We start from the raw sequence: 27,755 nt of genomic DNA, 5'->3' as shown, positions 1-27,755 counted from the left end.
GCAGTCAGATAGGAACTCACTCCACCTCTAACTCTGCCTAGTTTCTCTCCATACATGCCTAATCCAGCTTATTCTCCTTTGTGCCCCACACACTTGGCGAGTACCTTCTGTGTGACACACTGCAATAGTGTCCCCACTCAGTGATTATGTCTCCTTTGTGCCCTCTTAGAGTAATGATACCCCTTAAGTGCCTCCTTACTACTCCCTCCCCATATGAATCCCCCCTAGTGCTCCCCTTACAGTAAGAATGCCTCTTTAGTGCCCTCGCACAGTAGTTATGCCCCTTTAGTGCTCCAACACAGTAGTTATGTTCCCTTAGTGCCCCTACGCATTATTTATGCCCCATAAGTGCCCCATTTACAGTAGTGCTGCCTGCTTAGTGCTCCTCATAATAGTGTTGCCCTCTTAATGAGTACAAGACAATAGATCCATGGTCAGACAGGAGCTCACTGCATTTTACATCACTATAAATCAGTGAGTTTGTTTCAGTGGAGCAGCCATTGGTCCAAGAGATGCGTCTGACATATAGGCCGCGTTTCCCGGACTGCACATGGTCGTGTGCATGTAGCCTTAAATTTTTCCACTGGTCATTAGTCTTACACCTCCCACATACTGTAGATCTCTATATTCCCTATGGACAGTTCTCAGCAAGATCTCATTAATCCTGATGCCAGACCTATCAAGGTGAAGCTGTTGAGGTCCACTAACAGGATCACATATTATAAAACATGTTTAACTGTTACCAGCATGGTCTGACAGCAGTGGGGAAAGAATAGAAGCTTATTACATGCTTGGATAAACTGATTCTTTATGAATATTTCTGACCACTTTTGAAGGGCAGCAGTGCAAGTCTGATTTTATCTTTTAGGAGTATTGAAAGAACTGACCTACAAAGTTTGCAGTGCTCTTTGAATACATTCACATATGCATCAAGGGAACTTTGCGAGTCTGTTCCGGCAGTGATGCAGACTAACAGTTACTGTATCCGATATAGCCAGACACTGCCAGGCACCGCCAGATCCCCATTCACTGTAATTATATCTGATGGGGTTCTGGTGGGTTTCTGGGTCCCCTTTGGACAGGTGTAATACAGGCTTTAGTGAGCCTATTTCCATAGATTGTTCAAACAAGCCATTGTTTTTACTTGTATGAGAGGATTTCAGTTTACTAAATGGGAATGCTAAGTGACTAATGGCTGTATCAGACAGCCCGATGTGGCAGACATTGTCGGGATAGAAGCATTCCTTCCCAGCAATCGCCTGCTCGTCAGTGGAGGAGGCTGCTACTATTACATGCAGCGATCTCCTCCGCATCATGAGGAGGAGGGATCGCGTCCCCATACCGTATAGTGCTTTGCCGGCGGCAGATCATGATTAGACAGCACAACCTGCCGCCTGCAAATAAGGATTTTTAAGTGTGATTTTTAAGTGTGCTTAAAAATCACAATTGCCCAATGAAAGAGCGTTTGCTCATTCATCTGGCAATTGGCGGCAGTCAAGATGATCGCTAACGAGCATTCATATGAAAACTTATTAGCAATCATCTGCCCAAAAATTTCTCATACAGTTTATGCCTTTGGGTTCATTTAGAAAGTGGGTCTGTTCTCTGTATGCTTTTAATGTAATATTGAATAAAAAAAATAAAAATCTGGGAATTTAACCCCTTCAAGACCAAGCCAGTTTTTAACATAAGGAGCAAGCCATCTGACATGTTTCACTTTATGTGGAAATAACTCTGGAATGCTTTTACTTACACTCACCTAAAGAATTATTAGGAACACCTGTTCTATTTCTCATTAATGCAATTATCTAGTCAACCAATCACATGGCAGTTGCTTAAATGCATTTAGGGTGGTGGTCCTGGTCAAGACAATCTCCTGAACTCCAAACTTATAGGTCAGAATGGGAAAGAAAGGTGATTTAAGCAATTTTGAGCGTGGCATGGTTGTTGGTGCCAGACGGGCCGGTCTGAGTATTTCACAATCTGCTCAGTTACTGGGATTTTCACGCACAACCATTTCTAGGGTTTACAAAGAATGGTGTGAAAAGGGAAAAACATCCAGTATGCGGCAGTCCTGTGGGCAAAAATGCCTTGTGGATGATAGAGGTCAGAGGAGAATGGGCCGGCTGATTCAAGCTGATAGAAGAGCAATGTTGACTGAAATAACCACTCGTTACAACCGAGGTATGCAGCAAAGCATTTGTGAAGCCACAACACGCACAACCTTGAGGCGGATGGGCTACAACAGCAGAAGACCCCACCAGGTACCACTCATCTCCACTACAAATAGGAAAAAGAGGCTACAATTTGCACGAGCTCACCAAAATTGGACTGTTGAAGACTGGAAAAATGTTGCCTGGTCTGATGAGTCTCGATTTCTGTTGAGACATTCAAATGGTATGAGTCCGAATTTGGCGTAAACAGAATGAGAACATGTATCCATCCTCTGATGGCTACTTCCAGCAGGATAATGCACCATGTCACAAAGCTCGAATCATTTAAAATTGGTTTCTTGAACATGACAATGAGTTCACTGTACTAAAATGGCCCCCACAGTCATCAGATCTCAACCCAATAGAGCATCTTTGGGATGTGGTGGAACGGGAGCTTCGTGCCCTGGATGTGCATCCCTCAAATCTCCATCAACTGCAAGATGCTATCCTATCAATATGGGCCAACATTTCTAAAGAATGCTATCAGCACCTTGTTGAATCAATGCCACGTAGAATTAAGGCAGTTCTGAAGGCAAAAGGGGGTCCAACACCGTATTAGTATGGTGTTCCTAATAATTCTTTAGGTGAGTGTATATAAGCGATTCTGAGATTGTTTTCTCGTGACACATTGTACTTCATGTTGGTGGTAAATGAGTCAATATGTTTCACCTTTATTTATAAAAAAAATCCAACATTTACAGAAAATTTGGAAAAATTCACTTTTTTTGAAATTTGAATGTCTCTGCTTTTAAAGCAGATTGTGATACCTCATAAAATAGTTGTTACCGTACATTTGCGAGATGTCTACTTCATGTTGGCATCATTTTGTAAACGTCATTTTATTTTTTTAGGACGTTAGAAGGCTTAGAATTTTAGCAGAAATTCTTAAAATTTTTACGAAAATGTACAAAACCCACTTTTTAAGGACCAGTTCAGTTATGAAGTCACTTTCTGGGGCTTACATAGTAGAAACCACCCATAAATGACCTCATTTTAGAAACTACACCCTTCAAGTTATTCAAAACTGATTTTAAAAACTTTGTTAACCCTTTTTTTGCAGATTTTCCCTGTAACACAGTAAGGTTCAACAGCCAAAGAAAACGTAATATTTATTACCCTGATTCTGTAGTTTACAGAAACACCCCATATGTGGTTGTAAACTGCTGTATGGGTATATGGCAGGGTGCAGAGGGAAAGTAGCGCCATATGGATTTTGGAGGGCAGATGTCACTGGGATAATTTTAAGTTGCCATGTCACATTTGAAGACCCCCTTAATCACCCCTGGAGTAGAAACTTCCAAAAAGTGACCCCATTTTGTAAACTACGGGATAGGCCTCATGCACACGACCGTTGTGTGCATCCGTGGCCGTTGTTCCGTTTTCCGTGATTTTCTGTGGACCTATTGACTTTCAATGGGTCAGTTGAAAACTCGGAAAATGCACCGTTGTTCACCCGCGGCCGTGATCTGTGTTTCCTGTCTGTCAAAAAAATATGACCTGTCCTATTTTTTTGACGGACAACAGTTCACGGACCCATTCAAGTCAATGGGTCCGTGAAAAAACACGGATGTACACAAGATTGGCATCCGCGTCCGTGATCCGTGGCCGTAGGCTACTTTCACACAGACGGATCCGCAGATCCGTCTGCATAAAAGCTTTTTCAGAGCTGAGTTTTCACTTCGTGAAAACTCAGATCCGACAGTACAGTATATTCTAACACAGAGGCGTTCCCATAGTGATGGGGACACTTCAAGTTAGAATATACTACGAACTGTGTGCATGACTTCCCCCTGCTGCCTGGCAGCACCCGATCTCTTACAGGGGGCTGTGATCCGCACAATTAACATATCATAGCCCCCTGTAAGAGATCAGGTGCTGCCAGTTTTAAATTCATTGGTGACCAGTACGGCCCCCCCTCCCTCCCCTGTATTTAACTCATTGGTGGCCAGTGCGGCCCCCCTCCCTCCCTCCCCTGTATTTAACTCATTGGTGGCCAGTGAGGCCCCCCTCCCTCCCCAGTATTATATTCATTGGTGGCCAGTTCAGCCTCCCCTCTCCCCCCCCTAATTAAAATCACCTTCCCCCATCATTGGTGGCAGTGGAGAGTTCCGATCGGAGTCACAGTTTAATCGTTGGGGCTCCGATCGGTTACCATGGCAGCCAAGACGCTACTGCAGTCCTGGCTGCCATGGTTACTTAGCAATAGAAGCATTATACTTACCTGCGATGTCTGTGACCGGCCGGGCGCTCCTCCTACTGGTAAGTGACAGGTCTGTGCTATAAGCAATGCGCCGCACAGACCTGTCACTTACCAGTAGGAGGAGCGCCCGGCCGGTCAAAGACATCGCAGGTAAGTATAATGCATCTATTGCTAAGTAACCATGGCAGCCAGGACTGCAGTAGCGTCTTGGCTGCCATGGTAACCGATCGGAGCCCCAGTGATTAAACTGGGACTCCGATCGGAACTCTCCACTGCCACCAATGATGGCGGAAGGTGATTTTAATTAGGGGGGGGGAGGCCGCACTGGCCACCAATGATGGGTGGGGGTGATTTTAATTAGGGGGGGGAGAGGGGAGGCTGCACTGGCCACCAATGATGGGGGAAGGTGATTTTAATTAGGTGGGGGGGGAGAGGGGAGGCCGCACTGGCCACCAATGATGGGGGAAGGTGATTTTAATTGGGGGGGGGAGAAGGGAGGCTGCACTGGCCACCAATGAATTTAAAACTGGGAAGGGAGGGGGTCTGCCCCCTCCTGCCTGCCAGCACCTGATCTCTTACAAGGGGCTATGATACGCACAATTAACCCCTCAGCTGCGGCACCTGAGGGGTTAATTGTGCGGATCACAGCCCCCTGTAAGAGATCGGGTGCTGCCAGGCAGCAGGGGGCAGTTATTACACAGTTCTCAGTATATTCTAACTTGAAGCGTCCCCATCACTATGGGAACACCTCTGTGTTAGAATATACTGTCGGATCTGAGTTTCACGATCTAACTCAAATCCGATGGTATATTGTAACATACAGGGAGTGCAGAATTATTAGGCAAGTTGTATTTTTGAGGATTAATTTTATTATTGAACAACAACCATGTTCTCAATGAACCCAAAAAACTCATTAATATCAAAGCTGAATATTTTTGGAAGTAGTTTTTAGTTTGTTTTTAGTTTTAGCTATTTTAGGGCGATATCTGTGTGTGCAGGTGACTATTACTGTGCATAATTATTAGGCAACTTAACAAAAAACAAATATATACCCATTTCAATTATTTATTTTTACCAGTGAAACCAATATAACATCTCAACATTCACAAATATACATTTCTGACATTCAAAAACAAAACAAAAACAAATCAGTGACCAATATAGCCACCTTTCTTTGTAAGGACACTCAAAAGCCTGCCATCCATGGATTCTGTCAGTGTTTTGATCTGTTCACCATCAACATTGCGTGCAGCAGCAACCACAGCCTCCCAGACACTGTTCAGAGAGGTGTACTGTTTTCCCTCCTTGGAAATCTCACATTTGATGATGGACCACAGGTTCTCAATGGGGTTCAGATCAGGTGAACAAGGAGGCCATGTCATTAGATTTTCTTCTTTTATACCCTTTCTTGCCAGCCACGCTGTGGAGTACTTGGACGCGTGTGATGGAGCATTGTCCTGCATGAAAATCATGTTTTTCTTGAAGGATGCAGACTTCTTCCTGTACCACTGCTTGAAGAAGGTGTCTTCCAGAAACTGGCAGTAGGACTGGGAGTTGAGCTTGACTCCATCCTCAACCCGAAAAGGCCCCACAAGCTCATCTTTGATGATACCAGCCCAAACCAGTACTCCACCTCCACCTTGCTGGCGTCTGAGTCGGACTGGAGCTCTCTGCCCTTTACCAATCCAGCCACGGGCCCATCCATCTGGCCCATCAAGACTCACTCTCATTTCATCAGTCCATAAAACCTTAGAAAAATCAGTCTTGAGATATTTCTTGGCCCAGTCTTGACGTTTCAGCTTGTGTGTCTTGTTCAGTGGTGGTCGTCTTTCAGCCTTTCTTACCTTGGCCATGTCTATGAGTATTGCACACCTTGTGCTTTTGGACACTCCAGTGATGTTGCAGCTCTGAAATATGGCCAAACTGGTGGCAAGTGGCATCTTGGCAGCTGCACGCTTGACTTTTCTCAGTTCATGGGCAGTTATTTTGCGCCTTGGTTTTTCCACACGCTTCTTGCGACCCTGTTGACTATTTTGAATGAAACGCTTGATTGTTCGATGATCACGCTTCAGAAGCTTTGCAATTTCAAGAGTGCTGCATCCCTCTGCAAGATATCTCACTATTTTTGACTTTTCTGAGCTTGTCAAGTCCTTCTTTTGACCCATTTTGCCAAAGGAAAGGATAATAATTATGCACACCTAATATAGGGTATTGATGTCATTAGACCACACCCCTTCTCATTACAGAGATGCACATCACCTAATATGCTTAATTGGTAGTAGGCTTTCGAGCCTATACAGCATGGAGTAAGACAACATGCATAAAGAGGATGATGTGGTCAAAATACTCATTTGCCTAATAATTCTGCACGCAGTGTAGAGGCGTTCCCATGGTGATGGGGACGCTTCAAGTTAAAATATACCATCGGATTGGAGAAAACTCAGAACCGATGGTATAATAGGGACTCCTGACTTTACATTGAAAGTCAATGGGGGACGGATCCATTTGCAAGTGCACCATATTGTGTCAACGTCAAACGGATCCGTCCCCATTGACTTGCATTGTAAGTCAGGACGGATCCGTTTGGCTCCGCACGGCCAGGCGGACACCAAAATGACTTTTTCCTTCATGTCCGTGGATCCTCCAAAAATCAAGGAAGACCCACGGAAGAAAAAACGGTCACGGATCACGGAACAACGGAAATCCATTTTGCGGACCGCAAAAGAAAACGGTCGTGTGCATGAGGCCTGACCCAAAACACACAGCAAAAGTGGTGAAGAAATGGTTAGCAGACAACAACATTAACGTTTTGGAGTGGCCCAGCCAGAGTCCAGACTTGAATCCAATTGAGAATCTGTGGAGGGAGCTAAAGATCAGGATGATGGCAAGAAGACCCTCCAACCTGAAAGATTTGGAGCTCATTGTTAAAAATGAATGGGCAAAAATACCTGTGGAGACATGCAAAAAGCTGGTCTGCAATTATAGGAAGCGTTTGATTGCTGTAATAGCCAATAAAGGCTTTTCTATTGATTATTGAGAAGGGTATGAATAATTTTGGACTGGACACTTTTTTCTTAAATGTAAATAAAAGCTGAGAAATGTTTTTTTCCCCCACAATAATACCTCTTGTACATCGTCTTATTATCTTTTGGGAGACACCTATGTAATTTCCCATAAAAAAATGACTTGCTGGTTGAATAAAAGTAACTTTAAGTTAAAATTTGCCAGGGGTATGAATAATTATGAGCAGCACTGTATACCATATTTTTCGCCCCATAAGATGCACTTCTCCCCCCCCAAAAGTGGGGGAAAGTGCCCCTGCGTCTTATGGGGCGAATGCTGGCAATTTACATTGCAGTCTGCTATGCTGCAGCATCGCAGACTGCGATGTATTAGTGAGGAGGGAGGAGGGTCTGTAGTAGGCGGGGAGAGACTGTACTCTGGCCCGCCGCTCAGTATGTACTGTATTATACCTAGTGTTAATCATAATATCTAAACGGCGCTCCCCCTGCTCCCCATCTGTACCGTACTTACCGGTACATGTCACACTCCGTCTCCTGTAGTAAGCGCTAGCAGGCAGGCCGGGCTGCAGGCGGCCGTAACTCACTGAGGTCACGTGCCTGCTCCGCCTACTTTATGAATGAAGCAGGCGGAGTAGGCACGGGACCTCAGTGAGTTACGGCCGCCTGCAGCCCGGCCTGCCTGCTAGCGCTTACTACAGAAGACGGAGTGTGACATGTACCTGTAAGTACGGTACAGATGGGGAGCAGGGGGAGCGCAGTTTAGAAATTATGATTAACACTAGGTATAATACAGTACATACTGAGCGGTGGGGCCAGAGTACAGTGCCTGCACTGCCCCGCCGCTCTCCCCGCCTTCTACAGACCCTCCTTAGGGATCTATGGATGGGATAATGATGGGGGGGGTCTGTGGATGGCATTATGATGGGGGGATCTGTGGATGGCATTATGATGGTGGGGGGGATCTGTGGATGGCATTATGATGATGGGGGGGTCTGTGGATGGCATTATGATGGGGGGGTCTGTGGATGGCATTATGATGGGGGGGATCTGTGGATGGGACTGTTATGGGGGATCTGTGGATGACACATATAGCAGTGTCATCCACAGATCCACTACCCCATAACAGTGCCATCCACAGATCCCCCCACCATCATAATGCCATCCACAGATCCCCCCACCATCATAATGCCATCCACAGATCTCCCCCACCATCATAATGCCATCCACATATCCCCCCCACCATCATAATGCCATCCACAGATCCCCCCACCATCATAATGCCATCCGCAACTCCCCCCATAACAGTGCCATCCACAGATCCCCCACATAACAGTGACATCCACAGATCCCCCACATAACAGTGACATCCACAAATCCCCCACCCCATAACAGTGCATCATCCACAGATCCCCCATAATAGTGTCATGCACAGACCACCATTAGTTCAAACCCACTAAAAGCACACCTTTTGGTTAAAAATATTTTTTTTCTTATTTTCCTCCTCAAAAACCTAGGTGCGTCTTATGGGCCGGTGCGTCTTATAGGGCGAAAAATACGGTAATTATAATTAAAAAAAAGACATGAAGGAGAATACAGCACCACATACCTCTTACATCCAGTGACATCTCCTGTCATGTAGACCTTCTCTTTCCTCTTCTCCTCCATTTGACCCAGACCACCATGGCAAATTCTTTCAGCCACATCGTCTCTACAGTTTGTAACACAGACACGTTCGATTTCTCAATTTTTCCATCAACCTCCTCATCCTGGTGTCCCCACAGTGTCATCCCGCTGCCGCCCCCAATACTGTGCCCGTTGTGCTCCCCAATGTCCAAGATACTATACTGCTGAAAAAATAGTGACCCTAATAGACATAATTGGAGTCATTTATCAAACTGGTGTAAAGTAGAACTGGATTTCCAAAAGAGCTGTCAAATATGAAAGGTGGAATCTGATTGGCTGCTATGGGCAACTAAGCCAGTTCTGCTTTACACCAGTTTGATAAATTACCACAAATGTTCCTATAGTGTCTACAGCAGCTATAATGTCCCCTAGAGTGCCCCGAGTAATAATACCACCCTCTATTGTGCTCCAGGCAATAATACCTGTATAGTGTCCCCAAAAATAATAGAATTGCCCCTACAGTGTCTCCCTAATAGCAACACCCCCATATAGTAATTTCCACCACACTGCCCCATATAGTAATCCCTCCCATAGTAATTTGCCCCCACACAGTAGTAATTTGCCCCACACTGCCCCTACGTAGTAATTTCCACCACACTGCCCCCACATAGTAATTTGCCCCCACACTGCCCCACATAGTAATTTGCCCCCACATAGCAATTTCCCCACACTGTCCCCACATAGCAATTTCCCCACACTGTCCCCACACTGCCCCTACACAATAGTTTTCACCACACTGCCCCCACATAGCAATTTCCCCACACTGCCCCCACACAATAGTTTCCCCCACACTGCCCCCACATAGTAATTTGTCCCCACATAGCAATTTCCCCCCACACTGCCCCTACACAATAGTTTTCCCCACACTGCCCCCACATAGCAATTTCCCCACACTGCCCCCACACAATAGTTTCCCCCACACTGCCCCCACATAGTAATTTGTCCCCACATAGCAATTTCCCCCACACTGCCCCCACACAATAGTTATCCCCACACTGCCCCTACATAGTAATTTGTCCCCACATAGCAATTTCCACACACTGTCCGCACATAGAAATTACCCAACACTGTCCCCACATAGAAATTACCCCACACTGTCCCCACATAGAAATTACCCCACACTGTCCACACAGCAATTTCCCCACACTGCCTCCACATAGAAATTACCCCACACTGTTCCCACATAGAAATTACCCCACACTGTCCCCACATAGAAATTACCCCACACTGTCCCCACATAGCAATTTCCCCCACACTGTCCCCACATAGCAATTTCCCCCACACTGCCCCCACACAATAGTTTCCCCCACACTGCCCCCACATAGTAATTTGTCCCCACATAGCAATTTCCCCCACACTGCCCCCACACAATAGTTTTCCCCACACTGCCCCTACATAGTAATTTGTCCCCACATAGCAATTTCCCCACACTGTCCCCACATAGCAATTTCCCCACACTGTCCCTACATAGCAATTTCCACACACTGTCCGCACATAGAAATTACCCCACACTGTCCCCACATCGAAATTACCCCACACTGTCCCCACATCGAAATAACCCCACACTGTCCCCACATAGAAATTACCCCACACTGTCCACACATAGCGATTTCCCTACACTGTCCCCACATAGAAATTACCCCACACTGTCCCCACATAGAAATTACCCCACACTGTCCCCACATAGACATTACCCCACACTGTCCCCACATAGCAATTTCCCCCACACTGTCCCCACATAGCAATTTCTCCCACACTGCCCCCACACAATAATTTCCCCACACTGTCTCCACATAGAAATTACCCCACACTGTTCCCAGATAGAAATTACCCCACACTGTCCCCACATAGAAATTACCCCACACTGTCCCCACATAGCAATTTCCCCCACACTGTCCCCACATAGCAATTTCTCCCACACTGCCCCCACACAATAGTTTCCCCCACACTGCCCCCACATAGTAATTTGTCCCCACATAGCAATTTCCCCCACACTGCCCCCACACAATAGTTTTCCCCACACTGCCCCTACATAGTAATTTGTCCCCACATAGCAATTTCCCCACACTGTCCCCACATAGCAATTTCCCCACACTGTCCCCACATAGCAATTTCCACACACTGTCCGCACATAGAAATTACCCCACACTGTCCCCACATCGAAATTACCCCACACTGTCCCCACATCGAAATAACCCCACACTGTCCCCACATAGAAATTACCCCACACTGTCCACACATAGCAATTTCCCCACACTGTCCCCACATAGAAATTACCCCACACTGTCCCCACATAGAAATTACCCCACACTGTCCCCACATAGACATTACCCCACACTGTCCCCACATAGCAATTTCCCCCACACTGTCCCCACATAGCAATTTCTCCCACACTGCCCCCACACAATAGTTTCCCCCACACTGCCCCCACATAGTAATTTGTCCCCACATAGCAATTTCCCCACACTGTCCTCACATAGAAATTACCCCACACTGTCCCCACATAGCAATTTCCCCCACACTGCCCCCCACACAATAGTTTCCCCCACATTGACTCCACATAGTAATTTGCCACCACATAGTAATTTGCCCCCACACAGTAATTTGTCCCCACATAGCTATTTCCCCACATAGCAATTTCCCCACACTGTCCCCACATAGCAATTACCCCACACTGTCCCCACCTAGCAATTTCCCCCACACTGCCCCCACACAATAGTTTCCCCCACATTGCCCCTACATAGTAATTTTCCCCCACACTGCCCCATATAGAATTTTGCCCCCACATAGTAGTCCCTCCCATAATAATTTGCACCCACACTGCCACCACATAGTAATTTGTCCCCACATAGCAATTTCCCCACACTGCCCCCACACAATAGTTTCCCCCACACTGCCCCTACATAGTAATTTGTCCCCACATAGCAATTTCCCCACACTGTCCCCACATAGCAATTTCCACACACTGTCCGCACATAGAAATTACCCCACACTGTCCCCACATCGAAATTACCCCACACTGTCCGCACATAGAAATTACCCCACACTGTCCACACATAGAAATTTCCCCACACTGTCCCCACATAGAAATTACCCCACACTGTCCCCACATAGAAATTACCCCACACTGTCCCCACATAGAAATTACCCCACACTGTCCCCACATAGAAATTACCCCACACTGTCCCCACATAGAAATTACCCCACACTGTCCCCACATAGACATTACCCCACACTGTCCCCACATAGCAATTTCCCCCACACTGTCCCCACATAGCAATTTCCCCCACACTGTCCCCACATAGCAATTTCTCCCACACTGCCCCCACACAATAGTTTCCCCCACACTGCCCCCACATAGTAATTTGTCCCCACATAGCAATTTCCCCACACTGTCCCACATAGAAATTACCCCACACTGTCCCCACATAGCAATTTCCCCCACACTGCCCCCACACAATAGTTTCCCCCACATTGACTCCACATAGTAATTTGCCCCCACATAGTAATTTGCCCCCACACAGTAATTTGTCCCCACATAGCTATTTACCCACATAGCAATTTCCCTACACTGTCCCCACATAGCAATTACCCCACACTGTCCCCACATAGCAATTTCCCCCACACTGCCCCCACACAATAGTTTCCCCCACATTGCCCCCACATAGTAATTTGCCCCCACACTGCCCCCCACATAGTAGTCCCTCCCATAATAATTTGCCCCCGCACTGCCCCCACATAGTAATTTGTCCCCACATAGCAATTTCCCCACACTGTCCCCACATAGAAATTACCCCACACTGTCCCCACATAGCAATTTCCCCCAGACTGCCCCCCACACAATAGTTTCCCCCACATTGACCCCTCATAGTAATTTCCCCCCATAGTAATTTTCCCCCACACAGTAATTTGTCCCCACATAGCAATTTCCCCACACTGTCCTCACATAGCAATTACCCCACACTGTCCCCACATAGCAATTTCCCCCACACTGCCCACACACAATAGTTTCCCCCACATTGCCCCCACATAGTAATTTGCCCCCACACTGCCCCATAAAGTAATTTGCCCCCACATAGTAATCCCTCCCATAATAATTTGCCCCCACACTACCCCCACATAGTAATTTGCCCCCATACTGCCCCATATAGTAATTTGCCCCCACATAGTAGTCCCTCCCATAATAATTTGCCCCCACACTGCCCCCACATAGTAATTTGCCCCCACACTGCCCCATATAGTAATTTGCCCCCACATAGTAGTCCCTCCCATAATAATTTGCCCCCACATAGTAATTTGTCCCCACATAGTATTCCCTCCCATAATAATTTGTCCCCACATAGTATTCCCGCCCATAATAATTTGCCCCCACATAGTAATTTGTCCCCACATAGTATTCCCTCCCATAATAATTTTCCCCCACATAGTAATTTTTCCCCACATAGTATTCCCTCCCATAATAATTTGGCCACACACAGCCCCCACATTCCCCCCATGTACTCAATGTCTCTTCCGTAATATGTCCTCCTGTGTGTGTGTCCCCCACATGTCCCCCAAAGTAGGCACATGAAATAAAAACTGAAAAAACTGAAAAAAATGAAAAGCTAAATACTCACCTATGTCCAGGGCCTGGCGCTTGCTCGCAGAGGAAGGCGGGATGAGGCAGGCGTGCACACGTCACAGTGCTGCGTCCCAGCACAGGCGCGCGATGACGTCATCACGCACGCCTGCGCCGGGATTTCACTACCGCATAGGCCTCAGGCCTACTAGGCCTGAATCCTATGGCGCTGATCGGCGACGAGACAGGGAGCTATGCGCTCCCGTGCCCCTCCGCAGTATGTGGGCGTTCGGGTCAGTGTTGGGCCCCCCAGCGGTGCTGGGCCCGGGGCTGCCGACCTGAACGTCCCTATTGTAATCCGCCACTGATCAGTGAAGACAGCCCCTTGCAGGTGTAGAACTCGTTGATGAGAAAAACTAATTTGTAAAACTCAATATGCCCATCTCTAGATAGGATTAATAGCACTGTTTCTATTTTTGCAGATAAAATGCAATCAGGATGGTGATACAGTTGAATACGGTGACAAGGGCAGTAGTATTTTGTGCTACACTATGGTAGTTGGTTCTGCTGAAGCAGTATTTTGTGCTACACTATGGTGCAGCAGGCCCCACCTACTTCTGTTGTCCCTGCCTACTTCTGTTGTCCCTGCTTAATTCTGTTGTCCCTGCCTACTTGTGATGGCCCTGCCTAATTCTGTTGTCCCTGCCTAATTCTGTTGTCCCCTGCCTACTTGTGATGGCCCTGCCTAATTCTGTTGTCCCCTGCCTACTTGTGATGGCCCTGCCTAATTCTGTTGTCCCTGCCTACTTGTGATGACCAGTCTTCTGTCAATTTGAACCTGTCTAGAACATGGGGCCACTTTTAGTTTCCACTTTAAATTCCCAGTCTGCCCCTGTTTCTCGCACTTTACAAACATACTAATAAGGTAATTGGGAAATTAGATTGTGAACCCCAATAGAGACGAGAACCAGTGTGAGTGAAGACAATCTTTATACAGCTCTGTGGGATATATTAGGATAGGTTCAGACCTGAAGTGACAGAAGACAGAAAAACAGAATTGCTGATGCAAAAATAATTTAGTATTTTTTTTTTTTTTTACTGGAACAGCAACAGCAAATTGAATCTAGGCTTAGCATTATATAAATGAATAAAATAAAGTAATAGATTTACCTCTGTGTCTGTCCTGGTATCCTTCTCCATTGTTTCCACCCCCAGAGAGCATTCCACTATATGGCACAAGGGATCAGGGAGTGCTAATTTTGGATCTGAGTTTGACTAGAAACACACGATAACCAAAGAATTATTAGTATTCATCTTTTTATTGATCACACTCATGTTGCTTGTACAAAAATGCCATTGTATCCATAATAATCTAGAAACAGAAAAATAATTTGTGAAATACTCTGAAAAGGGCATGGCTGTGGATACATTATGTGGAGAAATGGCTATGGGTGGAGTTGTCACTATGGGGTAACAATTCTATTTTTGTATGTTTCCACTATTCATTTTTTAAGGTTTTGTGTTTATACTGTATTGATCCAGTGTGTACCCGCATATATAGAGAACTGTTTACATTTTAAAGGGGTTGTACCACAAAAAAAATATTCAGATCTACTATCAGACGCTGTTCCAGTTATAGGGAGAGAGCTGCAGGAGAAAGGAGACCCCCTTAGAGGTGAATGCATAGGAATCCATACAGTTACCATTGGTATCAATGGAAGTTGTATATAATGTCTTCTCACTGAGCTTCCCCTGGTGGTGGCTGCTGGAAAATGCAGTCAATTTATGTCTGGATTTATAGAAGCAGTTCAGTGCCAGACTCCCCCTCTCCCCAGGCTCCATAGTAGTTGGTATAAGGAACATATGTGAGCAGAATTTGAGATGCCTGTATATTACAATTGTGTAAGGTTTCCTATACTACAGTATAAACAAAAACAAAAAAAGTAAAATCACAACAACCCTTCAAAGAGGTTCTCCAGATTTTTTTTAAAGAGGTATTCTGGTTGTTTGAAGTTATCCCCTATCCCAGTGGGGATTCAACGGGTGCCCTGTACCCCCTGCAGCCCCCCTGAAATGAACGGTGCCGCCATAAGCATATGTGCGTGGCTGCTCCGTTCATTTCTATGGGAATTCTGGGGTTACAGGGCACCCGTTCCTGTGATCGGTGGGGGTTTTAAGGACAACATCTGCATGGAGTTTTGTTCTTCCTGTGTTTGTGTGGGATTCCTCTGAGTATTCCAGTTTCCTCCCACAGTCTAAAGACATTCTGATAGGGAACTTATATTGTGAACCCCCTTGGGGACAGCCTGATGCTAATGTTTGTAAAGCGCTGCAGAATATGCTAGCGCTACATAAGTGTATGAAATAAATAAAAACCATGCAGATCGGGGATGACTTCAAACAACCAGAATACTCCTTTAACAAATTTTGGATCCCCCCACCTCTCCGCTGGAGGGACACATATTTAACTGCTCCCTGCTGCTCAGCTCTAGGTCCTTTGGTGCACTGCTGGGTCACATGTTGGGTCATGTGCTGCTTTGGAGACAATTCACTGCTGTGACCAGTCATCTGCTGCAGCAGCACATGTGACTCCTGTCCATGCCAGAAGTTTACAAGCGGGGATTGGAGCACGACCACCGCTAGATCGAAAGAGCTGCTATGGAGTGGCAGGGTGCAGGTAAGTGTGCTTCTATGCATAGGTCCGGCAGGGGGAAGGGGAGCAAAAATGTGTTAAAACGCTTAAGAACACCTTTAAGAGCTTATGCACTCAGTCATATTACAGAAATTGTTTGTATGAGGCCATGATAAGGATGCCATATTGATGCATGAGGCCATTAATTGTGGCATGCTCCATTAGATGCCCTATCCATATAGAAGCTTTGTATCTAAGGAAAAGAGAGAGAAAGAATAGTAAATCCTACTAAACTATCCAATAAATACTTTTCACTCCATTTCTAGCATCTGGATTTTCTTTGCCGCCTTTACAGTTGCCATGGTGACCACATGACTGAAATCTATTTTCAGTGAATTCCTTTCTAGATAGGATCTTCTTTTAAAATATAACTTTCAAGGTAAAAGTATAAAAATTTGAATTTCACTGCAATAGACAAGAATGGTATGCACATGCTTTCTGATGCAAGCCTTGGCTATAGTACATGATGTTGCTTTACCTCTTGAATCTCCTCTATTTCATTACACACGGACCATACGGAACGAGAGCTGGAACGTTGCTCGTGGGAAAGACTTGAATGTCTGTAAAGACGCAGTAAAGGACATGAGCCTCTTCGCTTTTGTAGACTGTCCACTATGTACAGACTTCTTTTGAATTCAGGGTATAAAGACATGGCCTTCAGTCTTTCAGGAGCAGACACATTTGATATATTATATTTTACACTAGCTATTATTTTGTGGTGAGGGCACATTTGCTTCATGTATAGAAGCTTGAATCAATGGTAAAAAAAAGAAAACTGAGTATAATTGGATTCTGTTTAGTTCCATTTAAGTAAAGCAACCTGGGATTTTTCTTTTCTGTTTAGAAAACATGCATTGTGTGGAGCTGCATGTAAAAGACAGATACACAATGCACTCACGGTTCTATTAGAAGTTTCAGATATTTCACATATAGTTGCCAGAAGTTATCATTATATCGAAATGTCGAAGGTTTATTCCCAACATATAATGTTATAGCATATCACTAGAATATGGCACAGCATTCTGATTAGTGAGAGTCTAACCTGAAAAATTGAGTGTGCTATGTTGTAGTTGCTTAAAGGGGTTGGTAACTTTCGGGTTACTGTTGACCAATGTATTCGTAAAATGATTATATGGCACTTACTAATATAGTCTTTATGGGAATTTTTCACCATTTTGTACATGTCATAAGGTATACTCCCTTGTTTACAAAGTAAACTGTGCTGTCCACACAGAGGTCTTGTCCATAAAATGGCTGCTGATGGAGGGTCATATGACCAGACACATCAACTCCATGTGATCTTTCCTCCATTCAACTACACTGCACCTGCCGTCTGCACACTGTTAGGAGTTTAGTACAGGTACAGTGTGTTTGAATGGAGAAGATATCACATGGAGGTAATTTCACTGGTCATAAGTAGTGTTGAGCGAACAGTTCGAGCATAGTTCGGGTCCGTACCGAATTTTGGGGTGTTCGTGACCCGGACCCGAACCCGAACTTTTTCGTAAAAGTTCGGGTTCGGGTTCGTCGTTCGGCATGTATTTTGGCGCATTTTGAAAGGCTGCAAAGCAGCCAATCAACATGCATCATACTACTTGCCCTAAGATGCCATCGCAGCCATGCCTACTATTGGCAAGGCTGTGATTGGCCAAGTGCAGCATGTGACTCAGCCTCTTTATAAGCTTGTGCGCACGTCGGGACGTGCTCACTCCCGATGTGAATAGAACAGGGATAGACGCAGCTGATGCTAGGGCGAGAATAGGCAGGGATAATTGAATAACTGGCTTCCGCCGTTCACATCCTGCCGCTGTCTCCACTATATCACACAGCAGCGTTCAGCTCTCAATATCTCAAACCTTAGAGAGGAAGCGCAAATTCCCCCCGAGTCACCCTCGAGCCCTTGGCCTGAACGCCAGCATTTCTAAACTGCTGGCCTTTGAAATGCTGTCATTCCGGCTGGTGGACACAGACAGCTTCAAACAGCTGATGGCCATGGCTGTCCCGCAGTATGTGGTTCCCAGCCGCCACTACTTCTCCAAGACAGCCGTGCCTTCCCTGCACATGCAAGTGTCCGATAAAATCAAGTGTGCACTGCGCAACGCCATTTGTGGCAAGGTCCACCTAACCACAGATACGTGGACCAGTAAGCACGGCCAGGGACGCTATATCTCACTAACTGCACACTGGATGAATGTAGTGGCGGCTGGGCCCCCGGCGGACAGTTCCTTGGCGCACGTCCTTCCGCCCCCTAGGATCGCAGGGCATCATTCTCTGCCTCCTGTAGCCTCCTCCTTCTACTCGGCTTCCTCCTCCACTGCTTCCACCAGCTCATCCGGTCAGCCACACACCTTCACCACCAACTTCAGCACAGCCCGGGGTAAACGTCAGCAGGCCATTCTGAAACTCATATGTTTGGGGGACAGGCCCCACAGCGCAAAGGAGTTGTGGCGGGGTATTGAACAACAGACCGACGAGTGGTTTCTGCCGGTGGGCCTCAAGCCAGGCCTGGTGGTATGCGATAATGGGCGAAATCTCGTGGCAGCTCTGGGACTAGCCGGTTTGACGCACATCCCTTGCCTGGCGCATGTGCTGAACTTGGTGGTGCAGAGGTTCATTCACCACTACCCCAACATGTCAGAGCTGCTGCATAAAGTGCGGGCCGTCTGTGCGCGCTTCCGCCGTTCACATCCTGCCGCTGCTCGCCTGTCTGCGCTACAGCGGAACTTCGGCCTTCCCGCTCACCGCCTCATATGCGACGTGCCCACCCGGTGGAACTCCACCTTGCACATGCTGGAGAGACTGTGCGAGCAGCAGCAGGCCATAGTGGAGTTTCAGCTGCAGCACGCTCGCGTCAGTCGTACTGCCGAACAGCACCACTTCACCACCAATGATTGGGCCTCCATGCGAGACCTGTGTGCCCTGCTGCGCTGTTTCGAGTACTCCACCAACATGGCCAGTGGCGATGACACTGTTATCAGCGTTACAATACCACTTCTATGTCTCCTTGAGAAAACACTTAGGGCAATGATGTTAGAGGAGGTGGCCCAGGTGGAGGAGGAGGATGAGGGCTCGTTTCTAACACTTTCGGGCCAGTCTGTTCGAAGTGGCTCAGAGGGAGGTTTGTTTAAGCAGCAGAGGACAGGTTCACAAGTCGCCAGCCAAGGCACTGTACTGGAGGACGAGGAGGATGAGGAGGAGGAGGTGGAGGGGGACGAGGATGACGCAAGTTCACAGCGGGGTGGCAGCCCAGGCCCATCACTGGTGCGTGGCTGGGGGGATACGGTGGACGATGACGATACGCCTCCCACAGAGGACAGCTTGTCCTTACCCATGGGTAGCCTGGCCCACATGAGCGAATATATGCTCCAATGCCTGCGCAACGACAGCAGAGTTGCCCACGTTTTAACGTGTGCAGACTACTGGGTGGCCACCCTGCTGGATCCCCGGTATAAAGACAATGTGCCCACTTTAATTCCTGAACTGGAGCGCGACCGTAAGATGCGCGAGTACAAGCGCACGCTGATAGAGACGCTCTTGAGAGCATTCCCACATGTCACAGGGGAACAGGTGGAAGGTGAAGGCAGAGGAGTGGCAAGAGGTCGCCAACGCAGCTGTGTCACGGCCAGCTCATCTGAGGGCAGGGTTAGCATGGCAGAAATGTGGAAAAGTTTTGTCTCCACGCCACAGCTATCTGCACCGACACCTGATACGGAACGTGTTAGCAGGAGGCAGCATTTCACTAACATGGTTGAACAGTATGTCTGCACACCCCTCCACATCCTGACGGATGGTTCGGCCCCATTCAACTACTGGGTTTCGAAATTGTCCACGTGGCCAGAGTTAGCATGTTATGCCTTGGAGGTGCTTTCCTGCCCGGCGGCCAGCGTTTTATCTGAACGCGTATTCAGCACGGCAGGGGGCGTCATTACTGACAAGCGCAGCCGCCTGTCCACAGCCAACGTGGACAAGCTGACCTTCATAAAGATGAACCAGGCATGGATCCCACAGGACCTGTCCCTCCCTTGTGCAGAGTAGTCCTTATTAACTGCCTAAAACATGTCTTGTTGTGCTACGGGCCACTTCTTTATTTGATACAAATTTTATGAAACCCACAGTTGAATGAAACTCTTCTCTGTCTGGGCGCCGGGGCCTAACCAGATGAAAGTGGCCGGTTAAACTAACGGGTGACATGAAGCCATAACCTCTGCCATGCTACCTCTGTCTTCTGTCTGGGTGCTGAGGCCTAAGTCAAATAAAGCGGTCTTCTGCTGTGCTGGGGGATATGAAGCTAATCTCTGACCTCTCTCCTCTGTCTGGGTCCAAAGGCCTAAATCACTGAAAGAGGCCTTCTCCTGTGGTGTGTGATATGATGCCAGAATATGTGCTGTGGGGCCTCTCTCCTCTTCCTGGGTGCAGGGGTCAAATAAACTAAATTGTGGCCTACTCCTGTGGTGGTTGATATGATGCCTGATTCTCTGATGTGGAACCTCTCTCCTCTGTTTGGGTGAAGGGGTCAAAGTAACTAAATGGTGGCTTCTCCTGTGGTGGCTGATATGATGCCAGAATATGTGCTGTGGTGCCTCTCTCCTCTTCCTGGGTGCAGGGGTCAAAGTAACTCAATGGTGGCTTCTCCTGTGGTGGCTGATATGATGCCAGAATATGTGCTGTGGTGCCTCTCTCCTCTTCCTGGGTGCAGGGGTCAAAGTAACTAAATGGTGGCTTCTCCTGTGGTGGCTGATATGATGCCAGAATATGTGCTGTGGTGCCTCTCTCCTCTTCCTGGGTGCAGGGGTCAAAGTAACTAAATGGTGGCTTCTCCTGTGGTGGCTGATATGATGCCAGAATATGTGCTGTGGGGCCTCTCTCCTCTTCCTGGGTGCAGGGGTCAAAGTAACTCAATGGTGGCTTCTCCTGTGGTGGCTGATATGATGCCAGAATATGTGCTGTGGTGCCTCTCTCCTCTGTCTGGGTCCAAAGGCCTAAATCACTGAAAGAGGCCTTCTCCTGTGGTGTGTGATATGATGCCTGAATATGTGCTGTGGTGCCTCTCTCCTCTTCCTGGGTGCGGGGGTCAAAGTAACTCAATGGTGGCTTCTCCTGTGGTGGCTGATATGATGCCAGAATATGTGCTGTGGTGCCTCTCTCCTCTTCCTGGGTGCAGGGGTCAAAGTAACTAAATGGTGGCTTCTCCTGTGGTGGCTGATATGATGCCAGAATATGTGCTGTGGGGCCTCTCTCCTCTTCCTGGGTGCAGGGGTCAAAGTAACTCAATGGTGGCTTCTCCTGTGGTGGCTGATATGATGCCAGAATATGTGCTGTGGTGCCTCTCTCCTCTGTCTGGGTCCAAAGGCCTAAATCACTGAAAGAGGCCTTCTCCTGTGGTGTGTGATATGATGCCTGAATATGTGCTGTGGTGCCTCTCTCCTCTTCCTGGGTGCGGGGGTCAAAGTAACTCAATGGTGGCTTCTCCTGTGGTGGCTGATATGATGCCAGAATATGTGCTGTGGTGCCTCTCTCCTCTTCCTGGGTGCGGGGGTCAAAGTAACTCAATGGTGGCTTCTCCTGTGGTGGCTGATATGATGCCAGAATATGTGCTGTGGTGCCTCTCTCCTCTTCCTGGGTGCAGGGGTCAAAGTAACTAAATGGTGGCTTCTCCTGTGGTGGTTGATATGATGCCTGATTCTCTGCTGTGAAACCTCTCTCCTCCATCTGGGTGTAGGGGTCAAAGTCTTTCAAAGTCGCCTTCTCCTGTGCTGATTGATATAAAGCTGATGGTTGTGCCATCTGACATGGTTGCCAGGGTCTGATTCAATGGGGGCCTACTCCTGTGGTGGGTGATCTAAATGCCTGATTCTCTGCTGTGAAACCTCTCTCCTCCGTCTGGGTGTAGGGGTCAAAGTCTTTCAAAGTCGCCTTCTCCTGTGCTGATTGATATGAAGCTGATGGTTGTGCCATCTGACATGGTTGCCGGGGTCCCATTAAATTGTGGCCTACTCCTGTGGTGGTTGATATGATGCCTGATTCTCTGATGTGGAACCTCTCTCCTCTGTTTGGGTGAAGGGGTCAAAGTAACTAAATGGTGGCTTCTCCTGTGGTGGCTGATATGATGCCAGAATATGTGCTGTGGGGCCTCTCTCCTCTTCCTGGGTGCAGGGGTCAAAGTAACTCAATGGTGGCTTCTCCTGTGGTGGCTGATATGATGCCAGAATATGTGCTGTGGTGCCTCTCTCCTCTTCCTGGGTGCGGGGGTCAAAGTAACTCAATGGTGGCTTCTCCTGTGGTGGCTGATATGATGCCAGAATATGTGCTGTGGTGCCTCTCTCCTCTTCCTGGGTGCGGGGGTCAAAGTAACTCAATGGTGGCTTCTCCTGTGGTGGCTGATATGATGCCAGAATATGTGCTGTGGTGCCTCTCTCCTCTTCCTGGGTGCGGGGGTCAAAGTAACTCAATGGTGGCTTCTCCTGTGGTGGCTGATATGATGCCAGAATATGTGCTGTGGTGCCTCTCTCCTCTTCCTGGGTGCGGGGGTCAAAGTAACTCAATGGTGGCTTCTCCTGTGGTGGCTGATATGATGCCAGAATATGTGCTGTGGTGCCTCTCTCCTCTTCCTGGGTGCGGGGGTCAAAGTAACTCAATGGTGGCTTCTCCTGTGGTGGCTGATATGATGCCAGAATATGTGCTGTGGTGCCTCTCTCCTCTTCCTGGGTGCAGGGGTCAAAGTAACTAAATGGTGGCTTCTCCTGTGGTGGTTGATATGATGCCTGATTCTCTGCTGTGAAACCTCTCTCCTCCATCTGGGTGTAGGGGTCAAAGTCTTTCAAAGTCGCCTTCTCCTGTGCTGATTGATATAAAGCTGATGGTTGTGCCATCTGACATGGTTGCCAGGGTCTGATTCAATGGGGGCCTACTCCTGTGGTGGGTGATCTAAATGCCTGATTCTCTGCTGTGAAACCTCTCTCCTCCGTCTGGGTGTAGGGGTCAAAGTCTTTCAAAGTCGCCTTCTCCTGTGCTGATTGATATGAAGCTGATGGTTGTGCCATCTGACATGGTTGCCGGGGTCCCATTAAATTGGGGCCTACTCCTGTGGTGGGTGATCTAAATGCCTGATTCTCTGCTTTGAAACCTCTCTCCTCCGTCCGGGTGTAGGGGTCAAAGTCTGTCAAAGTCGCCTTCTCCTGTGCTGATTGATATAAAGCTTATGCTTGTGCCATCTGACATGGTTGCCGGGGTCTGATTCAATGGTGGCCTACTCCTGTGGTGGGTGATCTAAATGCCTGATTCTCTGCTGTGTAACCTCTCTCCTCCGTCTGGGTGTAGGGGTCAAAGTAACTAAATGGTGGCCTACTCCTGTGGTGGGTGATATGATGCCTGGTTCTCTGCTGTGGGACCTCTCTCCTTTGTCTGGGTGCTGTGGTCAAAATAATAGTAAGTGACCTTCTCCATTGGTGGGTGACTTGAAGCCTGATTCTGTGCTATGGGACCTCACTCCAATTAATATTGTTTAATTTTTATTTATTTTATGTTAACTCATCATTTCCCTATCTACATTTGTTTGCAGGGGATTTAACTACATTTTGCTGCCTTTTGCAGCCCTCTAGCCCTTTCCGGGTGTGTTTTACAGCCTTTTTAGTGCCCAAAAGTTCGGGTCCCTATTGACTTCTATGGGGTTCGGGTTCGGGATGAAGTTCGGGTCGAGTTCGGATCCCGAACCCGAACATTTTTCGAAAGTTCGGCCGAACTCGTCGAACCCGAACATCCAGGTGTTCGCTCAACTCTAGTCATATGACCTTCCATCAGTAGCCATTTTATGGACAAGACCTTTGTGTGGACAGTCAAAATACTTTGTAACCAAAGGAGAATTTCAACAAAGACTATATTAGTAAGTGCCATAACCATTTCACAAACACATTGTCAACAGTAGCCAGAAAGTGGCCAACCCCTTTAAGCATCCGTCTGGAGTAAAACACTGAAGGAGGCGCAGGACTCCACTAGCGCTGTCCTGAAGGACAGAGGCATTCTGGTACCATAATGGTTAAAGTGGTTTTCCAGGAAATTTATATTGATGGCTTGTCCTCAGGATAGGCCATTGATATCAGACAGGAGGGGTTCTGACACCCAGTTCCCCACCGATCTGTTGCTTCAAGAAGCTACTATCTCCAGAAACTATACAGTGGAAACTACACTGTGTAGAACTACTTTGCCAACCAACTGGTTTGACTTAAGGGCTACTCCTAAGGGCATTATCATGGAAGTTGCCTGATTTTCCCCCTTCAACCCCTAGACAGCAATCTGGACTTCGAAGCAGGGATGCCACCAGGCCGCTACCTCTTGGAATAGTGCTGGTGTGGTTGGCTACTGACCCACAGGCATCAGAGACACTGGTGCAAAGCACTGAGGGGTCAGACAATGCTAATAGTCAGAAACAGGCAGAGGTCAGGGCAGGATGAGTAAGTGCAAATCTGTGAAACTAGTCTTAGGTCAAGGCAGGTGGCAGTGGGTCAATATGGTAACTAGTCATGGACTAGTGCATGGAGTTTGTATGTTTGTGTGTTTGCGTGGGTTTCCTCCGGGTACTTCGGTTTCCTCCCACACTCCAAAGACATACTGATAGGGACCTTAGATTGTGAGCCCCATTGGGGAGAGTTGGATGCTAATGTCCGTAAAGCGCTGCGGAATATAGTAGCGCTGTATAAGTGCATAAAATAAATAAATAATAATGGTAAACAGGCAAAGGTCAGGTCAGGCAGCAGAGAGTCAGAATTGGTAAATGGTCAAATTATCGGGACTACAGATTAAGAAGCTGGCTGTGTCTGCTTTCAGCATCTTTATGTGGCACCAAAATGTCATTGTTTATAGAATATAGCCTCATGTAAACAGGGGATGTTACTTTTATTGACCATAACTTAAATGGACAGGATTCATGGTCTGTCATAAATAGAAACAAAGATGGTATAATCTTCAATACTGGTCAATGGAAACCCCAGAACCGTTCTATATCCCTCTAAAAAGATGGCAACAATATAAGATTACCACAGCTGTGACTGAGTTAGAGGCTATATGGTAACATAAAACTGTGATAACGTCATGATGCTAATTATTCCATATTTAGAAAAAAGTTGCAAGTGACCTTTTGACTATCACAAGGTCCCATTAAACTCGCCATTCTCTTTCTTTCCCATGTCCCCATCTTGTTCCTTTTTGCAAATAGTCAGTGCTGTATTTTTCCCCATCCCCATAAGTCAACGTATCCTTTACATTTAGAATTTTATTGCTTCTTTAGAACTTTCTGTTATTTCTGTACATGCAGCTTACATGGCTATGTCTTCATGGGTCTGTGCAAGCTCTTCTTGTAAGTTATTCTTTTCGTTTTTAAGCTCCTGGAAGGAAAGTGAAAAGAAAAGTAAGAATCACCATTCTGAAACATAAATGCATAAACAATAAATCCCTTGCCCCTGCTGCTGTACTTTTACCCCTCAGATTATGTGTTTTGCTGCCTCTTTTTCTTCAAATATTATTTGCTGTATTGGTAACCAACTAACCACATGTGCATATGCCACAAGCCCCAGAGGAGTGGAGGATAGGGGTAGTAGTGGCTCTGACTGCAACAGTTATTCACAGTGGCAAAATCAACACAACTAGGAATTTAAACACCCCTTCTCCTGTTTACTTCACTCACTGTACTCAGCCAACCATGCCAAGCAGAGCCAATAAGTGGCACAGGGCTTTCCTATGACTACCACCACTGTATTAAACAATTAGTGAGGGTCACAGACAGCCACCTTGCACCAGCATGTGGGTGTAGGCGGTACTATTGTGGTCTCTAGTCTTGTCTTATGGGAGTGTGTCTGGTATTTTTTATCAGTGGCAAGTAAGATGATTGTATGCTCAGTAGTGGTGTCTGGGGGAAGAAAATTACATCAGACCGATGGGTACTAAAAAATAACAAAAATAAAATCTAACCCTTAGTCAAATTCCCATTTCAAACAAAAAATCCCTATCACCAAACAAGTGCCTATATCAGGTATTACAAAAAGATCCAGAGGAAGGAAAAGATATCCAGAGCTCACATATCTAAATAGTGGAACACCTATAGTGGAACACCTAAAGGGTTAACAAAGTTTGTAAAATCAGTTTTGAATACCTTGAGGGGTGTAGTTTATAGAATGGGGTCATTTTTGGGTGGTTTCTATTATGTAAGCCTCACAAAGTGACTTCAGACCTGAACTGGTCCCTAAAAATTGGGTTTTTGAAAATTTCAGAAAAATTTCAAGATTTGCTTCTAAACTTCTAAGCCTTGTAACATCCCCAAAAAATAAAATATCATTCCCAAAATGATCCAAACATGAAGTAGACATATGGGGAATGTAAAGTAATAACTTTTTTTGGAGGTATTACTATGTATTATAGAAGTAGAAAAATTTAAACTTGGAAATTTGCAATTTTTTACAAATTATTGGTAAATTTGGTATTTTTTATAAATAAAAATGAATTTTTTTTACTTCATTTTACCAGTGTCATGAAGTACAATATGTGATGAAAAAACTATCTCAGAATGGCCTGGATAAGTCAAAGCGTTTTAAAGTTATCAGCACTTAAAATGACACTGGTCAGATTTGCAAAAAATGGCCAAGTCCAGAAGGTGAAATCGGGCCGAGTCCTTAAGGGGTTAATTATCAGAAATTAAATGCCTCCTTCAGCGGCATATGCCAGTCTTTATTTCTGCGTGTCATAGAAATCTTGTTCTACACACCCTTTCCCTTTGGTCCAACCCCTTTTTAAATGGAAGATGGACATTGATCCAGGGATTTGTTCTGTGGATGGATATGGCAGGATTACAGGTTGGACTTGAAGGACTTTTGTCTTTTCCCAACCTTAACAACTATGTAACTATGTAATATGGGGTTGTGTGTGTGGATAATTTAATGCTATCTTTACTTGAAAATGAAAATCTACTCTGGGTATATAGCTGAAAATGCAGTGACTGAAAATAGAGTATTCTGTAAGAGGTGTGTATATAAAACTCAGTACCACAAAGGCCTGTCTCATTCAATATGATGATGAATGCCGAAACTCTTGGCCTTAAACACATCAGAACACTTATGGGCCCCATTAAAAACAATGGGATCCAGCAGGTCCCATTCAGATATGTCACAGAAGTCATGGCTATGTTATAAACTGAAGCCAAAGCACTAGAAAAAATTGAGTCTGAAAATATGATAGCATTTATTTAATCCTGCAACTGATAATAGCCGGCAATTTTTCTTTCTTTTTAGGCCCCTTTCACACGGGCGAGTTTTCCGTGCGGGTGCAATGCGTGACTTGAACGCATTGCACCCGCACTGAATCCTAACCCATTCATTTCAATGGGGCTGTGTACATAAGCGAT

The 27,755-nt window shown here is 46.4% G+C and overlaps 1 protein-coding gene across 1 annotated transcript in view; it reads right to left on the bottom strand.

Moving 5' to 3' along the window:
* Positions 1–27,755, bottom strand: part of KASH5 (KASH domain containing 5) — a 109,745-nt gene that overhangs the window by 38,973 nt on the left and 43,017 nt on the right. The window contains exons 9-11 of the mRNA XM_040433007.1: positions 25,682–25,746; positions 16,848–16,929; positions 14,848–14,952 (exon numbers count right to left, since the gene is read on the bottom strand). Of these exons, the coding sequence (XP_040288941.1) occupies positions 14,848–14,952; positions 16,848–16,929; positions 25,682–25,746 (252 nt within the window). The remainder of the gene's footprint in view (positions 1–14,847; positions 14,953–16,847; positions 16,930–25,681; positions 25,747–27,755) is intronic.

This window comes from Bufo bufo, chromosome 1, assembly GCF_905171765.1.
Source record: "Bufo bufo chromosome 1, aBufBuf1.1, whole genome shotgun sequence".
Classification (NCBI taxonomy): domain Eukaryota; kingdom Metazoa; phylum Chordata; class Amphibia; order Anura; family Bufonidae; genus Bufo; species Bufo bufo.
This window is presented reverse-complemented; position numbering and strand designations above follow the sequence as displayed.